Source organism: Equus przewalskii, chromosome 1 (assembly GCF_037783145.1).
Source record: "Equus przewalskii isolate Varuska chromosome 1, EquPr2, whole genome shotgun sequence".
Lineage (NCBI taxonomy): Eukaryota > Metazoa > Chordata > Mammalia > Perissodactyla > Equidae > Equus > Equus przewalskii.
The window spans coordinates 74,684,240-74,698,642 of NC_091831.1; the positions used below are offsets into that span (position 1 = coordinate 74,684,240).

A 14,403-nucleotide genomic window follows, 5' to 3' on the forward strand; every position below is an offset into this window, starting at 1 on the left:
AATATGTTACAATATGACCCAAAGATGTCAAACATTGTTAAGTTGTCAAATCTAAACATGTGATTTATTTACTTAAATTTAAAGTTCTACGATTTGACGTAATTTTTAAAAAATTTAAAATGTGAAGAAAAGTGCCCCGAATCCAAAAATTAAACAAATACATGTAACCAAACTTAAAATGTACATAGTATTACATATATAGCAGATGATCCAATGTCTTACCTTCATCATGAATTTCTGTCGGAGCATAAGGAAAAGAGAGAAAATATTAAATATATATTATTTCAATATCTTTTATTTATAAAGACTCTATTTTTCTAAATGGAGTTAAGTGAAAAATAAACATAAAACAACATTCACTGTGTTGTCACAAGAAAACTAAATATCAGCTACATGCTAGAGAAAAGCTGTAGCAAGCAAAACTTTTCTAAAATGTTTTTATATTAGTACTTTCTTTTTCCGTGAAAACATGCCACTCTATTTTAACGCGTGATTCAAGTTACAACACACCTAAGAAAAAACAAAGTTATAGGCTTAAAATTACACTCTGAAAATGGTTAAAAATTTTTTCATTTCATCTTTTCGATAAAAATGCAGTGATATAAACAGCAACACAACTAATTTTAGTAAAAATAGTGGATTAGAAACAGGTAAGATAGATCATAAGCTGCGATGAGCTGCTCAAATTTCATGCAAAATAACGGTAAGCAATTCTCTAAACACTACATATTGTGAGATGTGAATTTCAAAGAAAAATCACAAAAACTTTTTTCTCTTAAAATGACACAGCCTCTTCTCATGATTTATAATAGCTTCTTTTTTCTGCTAACAAAACATAATATGTGTGTATATTCCTTCATTTTTCTTTAGACCCATAAAGTTTCTTTGACTTCTTATTCCTAGGAGAGGTATACAGATGAAAAAGAGCTAAAAAGGAAAAATGATACTACATTTCTCAACTTAGGGCTAAATTTAGCTGTCGCAAGCAGTAACTCCTACATAGAAAAGATATACATAGCTACATTAGTTGTAAAGAAAATAGCAAGGGAAAGTGTTATAAAATAAATATTTGTAAATATCACAGAAATTTCCCTAAAACATACATCCAGAGTAATACATATATTACTAAATAGCAATTCTACTGTGACTGATTTGCTTCATTTTTAATATAATTTTAAGGAAAAGTTGCAAAGAACCATCTCATTCTTGGCCTAGAAAAATAAATGTTGTTTAGTTACATTTTTGTAACTGATAGCAATGGTAAACGATACCAAGAAATTTATTTCCCCTGTTGAAACTGATCAATCACAGGTCTACATGTGATCACTAGTGATGTAGATATCACTAAATTAAAAATTAGGAAAAATCACTTTAAGCCTTAATTCAAAGAAAAACAAAAATTCAAAATTTTGCTACACAACATGGTTTATAATAGATACCTTTTTGATTAGCTTTTTAAAACTTGATCTAGGTTTTGGAGAATTTTTCTTTCAGAAATGTTCTCAGCCTGATTTTTGTCAGCTATCTAGGTTAACTCCTTTAAAATTGTAGTAAATAGAAAAAAGAATGTTCAGTAGAGTTTCTGAAGTCTGCTATTGAAAATTTCTAAGTTGAATATGACTGCAGGAAGTCATAGAGGAGAGTAATCTGTATAAATGATAAAATCGAATGAATATTGCAAATTAGCAAAGCCTAAAATATCCATCGGTAGAATGAGAAATAATAGCAGATGTAACGGACACACATTATTTTCAAAAGATAATCAAGAACATAAAAGATTATTTGTGGCATTACTGACATTAACTTTTTATACAAATCATCTATTGGTCAATTTGGTTTAAGTGCTAGAAATTACCAAAGTTATAACATGCTGAGATATTCAAAAGGAATGATTCAAAGGCAAGGAAGAAAGCAAAATACATTAAAACAAAAAGAATAAATATATCATTTTAACCTCAATGTAAACACAGCTTAAGTATGATAAAAAGCAACAGAAAAAGAATACCAACAAAAACCCTTTAAAAGTTGATGACATGATAGAAGGGAGAAAAAAAAGAAACCCATGCATAAAGATAAATATTGAAGAAAATAGGCTCAATTTAGGTGTAGAGAATGTCACTTTTATCTTTGCAACACATTTAATAAAGGAATTAATTATTTGATTTACTTCCTTCATGAAAATTTCAGTAGAGAAAAGTGAAAATTTCATTAGACAAGATACAGAAATGGATGACTTCGAAGACAGAATCCAGCCACCAGCATGGATTCTAACACTGCTTTCTGTCTTAGAAGAAATTTTAGGATGATCATCAATTTCTACAGAAACGTAAAGGGGGAAATTTTTGTTCTTTAGGGTAAAACTGCCAATGACAGCAACTCAGTGTCCCAGGTTTAGTTCTATCATTTTAGAATTGACAGGTCGGATGAAGTTCAAATGTGAGCAAGAGTTGTGGATGTAACCCCCTGTTATGCTGCATTAACACGAAAACCAGGAAGAGAAATAGCAATCCTCATGTTTTAATTCAAATATAGACGGCCCTGGGAGTCTAACGGATGACAAACAGAAGCAGAACAGTCTCTGGTCTTTAAGCATATGTCATTTGATCTATTTGATCTAAAAGACCTAAGAGATTTTGCTTAGCATATGCAAATGAATATGAGCAGAAAAACAAGTCAAATAGCAATACTTTATTGTGAAAACTCTAATCAAACAGTGGACATCAAGAGAATGCATAATCATGTCCAATCTGTTACTGGCACAAAGAAACAGTAACGCAGGTGATGTAAAAAAGTTCCTCGACCATAACTGTGCCTTTCAGTTCAACCTTGAACTTTTTTTTAACTTATTTCAGTTTCTTGAAATGACAAGTGATTAAAAAAGTCAATAATTCTATATATGGACCTGTCTTAGAACTTTTAAAAGAACCTTTACCAAAACGTCTACTTAAAAATTATATAGATAAGGAATTAGCAATAAAGCAACAAAATAAACATTTGGGGGCTTGTCATTAAAAAGAATTATCAAACAGGACAATCTGAGAGGCTAAGGCAAAATTTTGGCTCAAGAGTCCTTCTAATATGAAGTTTCCATTAAGGAGGTGAAATGTCCTACTCTGCACACAAAACATCCATCAAATTTAAGCCTCTCTTGTCATCTTTTCTCACCACGTATCAAGATGCTAGGATTCTTCATCATCTTCCAACTGGTAACCTTTCCTTTGTGAATGAAGATATATCCGGTAAACTTCATTATATTGAGAAAAGGAAAAGTTATTTCACCACCAAAGAGCTGGATTTGATGGTGGCTATTTTAAATTAATGTTACTCCCAAAAACTTTTAGGGGACAAGAGAAATTCAAGATCAACAATTTCAACTTCCAAACATATATCAATGTATACTATCTAATAGCATATGTAGACACATATTTGTGAAAAACCACACTAATTCTCTTATGATGAAAATATCTTATGTAAATGCTTAACTTTCTGGGTTTCCCCACTGAAAATATCCAAGACTGCACTGATTGACAGACACGCTGATTGTAGGCCCAGAAAACATCTAAAAAGGGCTTGACTTTCAGCCTGTGAAAGAGCAATTATATATAGGATGACATAACCCATGGCAAAGCTCTTGCATGGCTCATATAAATGACCATCACTGGCATCTGGTTATGTGTGCATGCTGGTAGTTTTTAAAAGAATTCACTATATTTTGGGGAAAGTATATTTATAGCAACAGTTGTCTTCTCAACCTATCAAAAACTCTGAGCAGACAGTGTTTAAACAGATTCTTTTCTTTTGAGCGTAATGCACTTGACATATATATGTATATATACTTATCTAGTTCTTCTTTAGAAGGGTAAAGGAAAATAAATGATTCTGATAAACTACTATAAATCCTCACATTTTATCTCTGTGACACATGTTTATAAGTCACTGAGCTACATGAATGCCTAAAGGATGAAGCAGAAGAACTATTTGGGGCTTTCTTCTTTTCCCAGCTTATCTCAAGAGAGCATTTCTCTAAATCAAAACCAACAAATTGATCATTACAAAGGATATATGGATAATAGTGACCTAGGGGCATCTAAAGCCTGCCATATTCTCCGATCACCACCTACATATAAAAAGTCATCAATATCAGGATATAGAAGGTCCTATATATCATTCTCAAACCATTTCAAACATGAATGAACCTGAGTAACATGAAAGCATTTCACAGACCCTTATATAACAGCAGGAACACATGAAAATACATTGTTTTTTAAAACTACTATTGAATTAGGAACATTTGAAAGGATTTTATATTTTAACAATTACAGCAGCATCAACATGTTTTTTTAAAAAGTAAGTACAGGAACAAGACATGATTCGGTCTGTAGACAAAGCTTCATACACAACAATATCACAGTCTTTTCCCATCCCTTTATTGCCCCCAACTCCACCTGAGACCCCAAATCCCAAGTCTGCATATTAGAAATCAATGCTACAGGTGAGGAGTGCTAAAGGGCTGGGGGCAGATGGAAATAACAGCTAATCACTTTTTAGTCCCAGACTCACAAATGCTGTTCTCTCTTGAAGTATGAAGAGCAGCATTTGATTACTCAACAAGTGCACAACTAAACACTAATGCTCAAAGCTGCTAGAGGAGACGCTGGGAAGGAGGTGGAGGGTGGGAAGTAAGGATGGGGAGAGAGAGATTTATTGAGATTGATTGATGGACCTTTGATGAAGCTATCCAGAATTACACTACGAGAAAATTCATCAAGAAGCCATTTTAATTTCCATGTGTATTTAAGTTTTATACAGCTCCTAAAAGTCTTAATCTGGGGGCTTAGTGGTTAGGTTCATTGTGTTGCACTTTGGTGGCGCAGGTTCGCAGGTTGGGATTCCAGACACAGACCTACACACTTGTTAGCCGTGCTGTGGAGGCATCCCACATATAAAGCAGAGGAAGTTGGCACAGATGTTAGCTCAAGGTTAATCTTCCTCAAGCCAAAAAAAAAAAAAAAAACAGAGGAAGACTGACAACAGATCTTAGCTCAGGGCTAATCTTCCTCAGGAAAATTAAAAAAAAGCAAAAGTCTTCACCTGGAGCTGTTCAATGCACTCTGTAGACAAGCAAATACAACAGGGTGTTAAAACAGGACACCTATCTCACAACAAATTGATGGCAAATACTACCATATTCCAACCACATTGTAAAACCACTCAAACAGGGACACCCAAGGGGTTGGCTAATAATCCGCTTGCTGCCCTTAGCTGACCCCCAGCTCCAGCTGTTAGAAGAGGCTGGAGAGCAGAGATGGTGTCTTAGAGAGAGGCGTAGGTAGGCTTGGCATCCTGCTCCCCGCCCATCCCAAGCCTTCCCTCACCTCAAGCCTAGCAAGGGCAGCTTCAGGGATCCCTGAGACCCGGGGAGATGGGGCACAACAGTCTGGCATCTGACTGCACCTAGGATGGAGAGGCAAGAGACTGGCTCAAGTGGACAGTGACAGGAGAGTGCAAGACTGCAACTGGGCAGAGATTGCAATGCCAACAAGCACAGGGGGGCCACACTAGAGAGAGCCAGCCTGGGACTGTCTTCACTACCGCCAAGAGCCCAGGATGAGGGAGCAATCACCTCTGAGCAGCCAGAGGAGGTGCATTTGGATGCAGCAAGAGGACCTCAGGTCAGAGATTGCTGGTGACAGAAGCTCCCCCTGAATAAACCTCCCAAGTGCCCACGGAGAAAGTGGGCTTTAAACATCTGCCAAGCTCAATGATCGACACTATCATTGAAGAAGACTTTTCCTGCTAAGTTTCCTCTTCTCCCTCATTCGCCCTGCACCTCGCGAGGGGCGGAAGCTCCAGGAAATGTGCAGGGGGAAATGAGAAGCAGCTTCCCACACCCCTGCCCTTCCAGGCCTCCTGCCTGGAGATGCCTGAGCTGTCGGAGACAAGTTAACTTGAATTAACTTCACCATCCTCATTATTACACAGGATTGGCCATTTTAAGGAGACTTGTGTGACTTGAAATGACTGGCAGGAGTTTCACTGTCTGAATATGAGCAAATCATGGGCCTCATCCTAATTTAACCCAAGGGCAGAGGAGAACAAACCCACAGAGCAGACAGGTAAGCAGGGGGTTCAATTGTTTTCTGTTACCCTTCAAGGTTCCTGTTACAATAGAATTTCAAACTTCCTATGACAAATGCACAAGACTGGACCTACATGGGTCTTCAAAGAAACAGCTCAAATCTAAAATTTACTGAGACATATGCATATACAAATATCAGTTTTCTAAAACAAATCCAGCAGGATATTTTCATTTTAGAGTATCTAAATGAACATATATTTCAGCATCAATATGTCTTATCATTAATATAATAGCAATATTTTAGAGCAAGAAAGAACTAGTCTAGATTCTAATCCCATAGACAAGGAGATCAGTGCCTACAAACAGCCTACATAAGGTGATAAAGCTAGTCAACTGCAAAGCTAAACCGCATGACTTTCAGCTCAACGTTATTTCTATCACTCTCTCAGAACGAGAAGCAATCTCTACTGCAAAGATTTGCAAATAAACTTAACAAGAACAAATTTTGAGATGAGAAATTACTATGAAAATGAGAGAGAAAAACCACATCGTGAGGGAGATCAAAAGTAACCAAATGCACAGAAGCACAAATGGGAATACTCACAGGCAATGGTGAAAGGGAATTTATTCGTTTCCATATTCTCTCTATTTCTAAAAGAATTAAAGTGCCTTGAGCAGTTGATTCAAGAAATACTGATCTGGATACGGCACAGAAATACTGGAATGGAAGTGAAGGGATACAAAGATGAGAAAAGAGAGAGGGACTTATTTTAGGATGGCTGAGACGGGGGTGAGAAGGTGACACAAAAAGGTGACATACATGTTTTTAGAAAGAAATAGTCTTACATGTCCAAGATAACAGCAATTGAAGCCTGGATCAGATTGTTAATTACAGGCACAGAAGAAGATATAAAGTTTCAAAAGAAAACAGTTGAGCAAAATTAGTAATAGCTAGTTATGAAGAAACAGATGATGAATTGAAATTATTCCCAGAAATATAACATAGAAGTAGCAGTTCTCAAAAATCAGTATATGAGTGTCATCACCATGGAAATGGTAGATTTAAAAAATGAAACTTTCCTTGAATTTAAAGGGCTGAAAGAAGTGAAAAAGAGCCAAAAATCCAGGTTGACATGCAGCTGTTTGGGAAACACTACAGAAAGACTACTGAAAAGACAGCAAAATTCTCAAAATACGGCAGCAAGAGAATAGCATCCTAGAACCAGGAAAAATAATGAAGGTAAAATGAAGCCATCGGGTAAGCCAAACTTAAATGACTCATCATATTAACTCACAGAGCAAATAAAAACAAATCAAAACAACAGTGAAAACCCTCATTGTTTTGCACGCTTGGGAAAAAATGGATCGTGGACATCAGTGTTGATGAGAATCTAATTTCCACTCAGAATTACGGGGTTTTCATAATTAGAATAATCTTCTCTCTCTCTCTCTCTCTCTCTCTCTCTCTCTCTCTCTGTTTCTCTCTCTCAATCTCTTTCTTTCTTAACAAATGAGGAAACTGAGACCAACAGCAGTAACATAACTTAGCCACACTGCACAATTTGTCCCCAGACTTAGCCTCCAGAATCCTTCAACTATATCTTTCCTCATGATATTGTCATTTGTCTTCACTTTTTAGGATTGAATGAATACTTAAAACAGCCTTTTTCTATAGTACATGGACAAATATTAAGAGATGGCACTAGAATTTTAAGGTTAAACAGTCAAGATTTGGGGGTAAATGATATACGATATTAATAAATAAAAGCTTCCTGTTGACCAGAAGCATATCATAATTACAAAGCCAGTTATACAGAAGCTATATGATTCTAAGGATGGAGAGTATTTTAATATACCCCATTTCAGATGAAGCAAACCCAGAAACTTATAAGGTTCTAACTAGAAACTGATAAAATATTCATTCATTACAACATAGCAGTTATTTTGAACATTACTAACACTACAAGCCACACTAGGAAGCAAAACAAAAAGATTAGAGGCAACAGCAAACATGCACTCATTTAGATCACAATTTCTTTGTAAATACATAGAAACACATACCCATTTTTCCACATCAACTTGCTGTGGAAAGAAAAAGCCAAAATAAATAACAAGCAAACAAATGAACAGCCAGCAACGTTTCAATTACTGTCATTTAAACAAATTGAAATGTGGTCCCTGCACCAACATCTATTTCCAATTCTAAAGGATAAGAAACAGTATTCAAACTTTTAATTAATAACATTTTATCTCCTCAAACAAACAAAAAAATCTCAATTAATTTAGTAATCAGAACTTCAAAAGGCATTAGGCTGGAAAAGCACCAGGTACATAAAATAATAATAATCCAATATATTCAAAAGCAAATATGAACATTTACCCAATTCTCAAACCTAAAAGGCCTCCTGATTTGGGAACAACTATTCTCCTTGAACTATAAGAACCTGTTTAATGAAAACAGTCAATTTAGAAATACAGCCTCTAATTATAAATCTCTCATGAAACAAAAGTAAAATTTCTCTTATACTAATCCTTCCAGCATTACATAAAATTTCACAATATAACAAAAGGTATGCCTTGCCAAATAATTCCGAAATTGTATCAGAATCAAATTATTTTTAAAATTGTACTTATTAATCAATGTTAGCCTTATAATCATTATATAACTCTTTAAAAAATAACTGAATATAATTGTATCCAAAGTGTAAAATAGAACAATAAAAAAGCCATATGTCAACAAAGACTGCCTTCTACAACGCCCTAGGATTCCTAGCAAATCAATCAGAATGAAAAATGTCAACACGGAAGCTGTTTCCACAGCCCACCTTCCTTCTATAGCACATGTGATTGGTTTCCTGTGAGAACTGAGGTTTGCTTCAGAGTCCTGAAGCAGTTAAGTTTTCTTGGTAATTTTTTCCTTAGACAATTCACTAATCAGGTAAGAAGCTAATGCTTTTTAGGTGGAAATCTTGGGCAATAGCTAAGAATCTCCATCCCTTAGTAAGCAAGCCTCAAGGACGAAATGTGCCTAAGATGCAACATACAGAGCGATTACTTTTAAATGTTGTAAAGGGAGATAACAATACCAACCTAAATATACAGGTGGAATTGTTTTGAAGCCCTGGTGGAAATTCACTAGGTTCAAGAGGTTACTCATGACAGAGCATTTCGGCCCTTCAGTAATTTATTTAGTCCTCAGAAAAAGCTCTTCTAAGCCTACTCTCAACCTTTGAATTTAAAAACACAATTGTTATTGAAGGAAAAACACTTTACTGAATGGAAAAGCTTGGTTTTCACTATAAATTTTTAATATATTTGGCTGTTGTACAAAGTTCAAGTCATCAGTTTAAACATTAACCTATTTGAGTGATGAATGTATTTCTTTAGATCCTGGGGCAAAAGGAAGCAATTTAGTCAAGTCCAGGATAGGGTAGTTATCATTCACTTTGCTACCTCCAAAAAGACAAATTCTTATATTTATTCAAGAAAAACAATTCAAGGAAACATGAAATGATTTCCTTTTCATATTTATCAGGAAAACAGGATATACCATACGTTTAGTGATTTCAGTTATTAGCAAAGACATATTATCCCATCATTTTTACTTCTAAATGTTAAGCATTCACACACACACACGCATCAGCGCAAAGACAAAGGATTGTGGGACTTTCCTAGAAGAAAGTGAACTTGTAATCAAGAGTCATAGTTACTAGTATTAGCAATAGCAGCTCTTTAATGATCCATATTACAAAAGAGAGACAGTTTCTCAAATAGCAAGAATTAGTAGCAATAATATAACAGACTCAATATCCAAACACTCAAAGAAAGCTTAGCAACAGCATGTGCTGGGGGTGAATTATCAGCTAAACACACAAGACAAGACAAATGGTCCACAGAATTAAAAGACTGACTAAAGTGCAATAAAGTTGTAATTACGCATAAGCAATGCAGAGCGATTTCATGACACGTCTCTTATTCATGTTAAAAAGAATCATTTAATTAAATGCCTACGGTGAAGAGGAGAATGATTTATATGGAGCTAATCAAGAAAGGGAAATATAAAGATCACAATAACCTGACCAATTTTATAGTTTAAACAATTACCAAATCCATAAAGCATGTAAGACAAATGAATATTTATTCCAGTAATTTATTAGCCAAGTATGTGGTATTTTTTTAAAATATATTGATTCCATTAATTTAGAAAAAATAAATATTTTCACATCTGTAGGAAACTACATTAAATATTTTATCATATTAAGACCAAAAGAAGAGAAACCTCATTTTCCAAATAAAAACAAAATTCCCATTAAGGAAAACCAAATAGTCATTTAAATATCAACTTGATTTAGCAGAGAGGACATAAGAATACAATACAAAAGTAATTAATTCTAAATTATATCATATCATATGAGAGGTGAAACATTCATATAACATCTCTACTTTTGTATTCCTATGTTAATTAATAAATTTAGGGCACACATGAACTATTCCATAACCTTAAGAAAAAAAAGTTTAGCTGTTTCTTCCAAATTGCTTAACTTCATTTTACTGTTTAAGACGGTGAATTTTGTTATTATTAAATCTATAGGACACATACTAAGAAGTTACGATGTGCCAGGCTTTGAGTTAAACACTTTACATATAATCTTATTGTCTGCATTTTACATATGAGAAAACAAATGGCATATAAAAGTGTTAAGAACCTTTCACAAGAAAAATGTGTCCCATAAGCACTAAAAGATGGAGCTTGATCTTCAAACTGGGTCTTTGATTTCGAAGCCGCACTCTCCTAAGCCACCTCTATGTACGTCCAACATACATCATCCCCTTTTTCTTTTGTTTCAAATTTTTTTTTAAAGATTTTATTTTTCCTTTTTCTCCCCAAAGCCCGCCAGTACATAGTTGTATATTATTTTTAGTTGTGGGTCCTTCTAGTTGTGGCATGTGGGATGCCGCCGCAGCATGGCCTGACAAGCAGTACTATGTCCGCGCCCAGGATCTGAACCGGCGAAACCCTGGGCTGCCAAAGCGGAGGGCGCAAACTTAACCACTCAGCCACAGGGCCAGACCTGTTTCAAATTTTTAATGGAATTGTTCAACAGCCTATTTCCTATGGTAAGTGCCAACTAATACAATGTGTTAACATCAAGATTACAGAATATAAAATGCACCTAGAGATCCTTTAACATCAAAGATGTGATTTAGTTACCATTGTTCAAAGGGCAGCATGTCTCGGTTTCTGCATAGACAGATTTCTAGAGAATTACATCACAACAATAAAAAATCCATCATGAATATAAAGTTTTTAATATCGAGGAGGCATACACAAGAAAAGTAATTAAAATATGTAATAGATGCCTACAATCTATTATCCTGCTACTAATGTTTTTAAATAATAAATTAGAGAAAAATGAAAAACAAAAAACTACTCTACCCTGTAAATAATTCTCCACCACACATACTGTTTATTATTAAGATTAGGAGGAAAAAACTTGAAAAATTTGCATACTGTGTTCCAGAATTCAAAATACACTGAAGTCATTTAGATTTTTTTTAAATAAAATTATGACTTGGAGGGGCCGTGTTTTTAATGAATATAACAAATTCAGAAAAATATATAAATCATGAGTATATAGCTTGCTAAAATTTTACTAGGTAAACAAATCCACGTAATCAGCACCCAGATCTAAAAAGAGGACAGTGTCTACAACCCAGAGGCTATCTTCATGTCCTCCCCAAAGGCGCCCGTTATTCTATCACCATTAATTAGCTTTGCCCTTTTTTGATTTCGGAAATACAGACTACAGACTATGTTCTCTTTTTATCTAGCTTCTCTAGGTGACATTAGGTTTCTAAGATTCATCATGTAGTAGTAATTAATTCATTTTCCCTGCTTTTATTATTCCATTGTATGAATATATCACAATTTATTCATCTATTCAACAGTTGAACATTTGGGTTGTTTCCCGTTTGGGGTTATTCCAAATAAGTCTGTGGTGAACGTTCTTGTACATACCTTTTGGTGAATACATGAATATATTTCCATTGGATATTAACCAAGAGTGGAATTACTCAGTCATGGATTTATAAATATTCAGCTACAGTAGATACTGCCAAAGAGGTTTCCAGAATGGTGGTGTAAATGTATACTCTCATCAACAGGGTATGAGTTCCACTTGCTTCCCATCTTACCAGTACTGGGGATTACTAGCCTTTTTAATTTTAGCTCTCCGGGTGGGTGTGTAGTGGTACCTTGTAGCAGTTTTAATCTGCATTTCTCTGATACCTACTGAGATGAAGCACCTTTTCATATGCTTTTGGATATTTGAATATCCACTGCTGTGAACTATTTCTTCAAGTCTTTTACCCATTTTTTTCTATTAGGTCATCTATCTTTTTTCTTCCTGCTTAGTCAGAATTGTTTATATTTTTCCAAGGATTCTACTCCCCAGTCTGGGTCTTATCTTTTCAGTCTCTTAATGGTAACTCTGATGACCAGTCTTCTGACTTGTAGTACAATTTATCAATCTTTTCCTTCATGGCTGGTGTTTTTTGTCATGAAAAGGTGCCCCTACAATACTACAAAGCTACAGTGATCAAAACAGCATGGTACTGGTACAAAAACAGGTCCACAGATCAATGGAACAGAATTGAAAGCCCAGAGATAAAACCACACATCTATGGACAGCTAATCTTCGACAAAGGAGCAGAGGGCCTACAATGGAGAAAAGAAAGTCTCTTCAACAAATGGTGCTGGGAAAACTGGACAGCCACATGCAAAAGATTGAAAATTGACCATTCTTTTTCACCACACACCAAAATAAACTCAAAATGGATCAAAGACCTAAAGATTAGGCCTGAGACAATAAGTCTTTTGGAAGAGAATATAGGCAGTACACTCTTTGACATCAGTTTCAAAAGAATCTTTTCGGACACTGTAACTCCTCAGTTGAGGGAAACAATAGAAAGAATAAACAAATGGGACTTCATCAGACTAAAGAGCTTCTTCAAGGCAAGGGAAAACAGGATTGAAACAAAAAAACAGCTCACTAATTGGGAAAAAATATTTACAAGCCACTTATCCGACAAAGGGTTAATCTCCATAATATACAAAGAACTCACACTGCTTAACAACAAAAAAACAAACAACCCGATCAAAAAATGGGCAGAGGACATGAACAGACATTTCTCAAAAGAAGATATGAATATGGCCAATAGACACATGAAAAGATGTTCATCATCGCTAATCATCAGGGAAATGCAAATCAAAACTACACTAAGATATCACCTTACCCCCGTTAGATTGGCAAAAACATCCAAAACCAAGAACGACAAATGTTGGAGAGGTTGTGGAGAAAGAGGAACCCTCATACACTGTTGGTGGGAATGCAAACTGGTACAGCCACTATGGAAAACAGTATGGAGATTTCTCAAAAAGTTAAAAATAGAAATACCCTATGACCCAGCCATCCCATTACTGGGTATCTATCCTAAGAACCTGATATCAGATATCTCAAGAGACCGTTGCACCCCTATGTTCATTGCAGCATTATTTACAATAGCCAAGACGTGGAACCAGCCTACATGCCCAGAAACTAATGATTGGATAAAGAAGATGTGGTATATATACACAATGGAATACTACTCAGCCATAAAAAAAGACGAAATTGGCCCATTCACAACAATGTGGATGGACCTCGAGGGTATTATGTTAAGCGAAATAAGTCAGTCAGAGAAAGACGAACTCTATATGACTCCACTCATAGGTGGAAATTAGTATATTGAGAAGGAGATCTGATTGGTGGTTACCAGGGAAAAGGGGGGGTGGGGGGAGGGTACGGAGGGGGAAGTGGTGTACCCACAACATGACTAACAAAAATGTACAACTGAAATCTCACAAGGTTGTAATCTATCATAACATTAATAAAAAAAAAAAAAAAAAAAAAAAAAAGGTGCCCCTACATTATTTTCTAGAAAATTTGTATTTTACCTTTCACCTGAGAGCTACAACCTGTTTGGTACTGATTTTTTGGTGTATGATATTAGGGAGGGGAACAAGATTCATTTTCCCCCTCATACACCTGTCCAATTCACCTAGCACTATTTACTACGAGAAAACACGTTCCCCACCACAGCACATCGCCACCTGCGTCATAACTCAAGTTACTGCTAACGTGTGGATCTATCTATGAACTGTTCTCCATTCTAGCCTATTTTTCTATCTTTGTGCTAATACCATACTATCTTCTTAATCATATATAACATCAAAATAAGTTTTAATATCTGGAAGCCAAAGGCCCCGATTTGCGTTTTTTCTTCAA

At 35.3% G+C, this 14,403-nt stretch overlaps 1 protein-coding gene across 1 annotated transcript in view; it reads right to left on the bottom strand.

Moving 5' to 3' along the window:
- Window positions 1-14,403, bottom strand: part of RYR2 (ryanodine receptor 2) — a 689,571-nt gene that overhangs the window by 417,851 nt on the left and 257,317 nt on the right. Inside the window, exons 4-5 of the mRNA XM_070568189.1 lie at window positions 8,141-8,161; window positions 223-237 (exon numbers count right to left, since the gene is read on the bottom strand). Of these exons, the coding sequence (XP_070424290.1) occupies window positions 223-237; window positions 8,141-8,161 (36 nt within the window). The remainder of the gene's footprint in view (window positions 1-222; window positions 238-8,140; window positions 8,162-14,403) is intronic.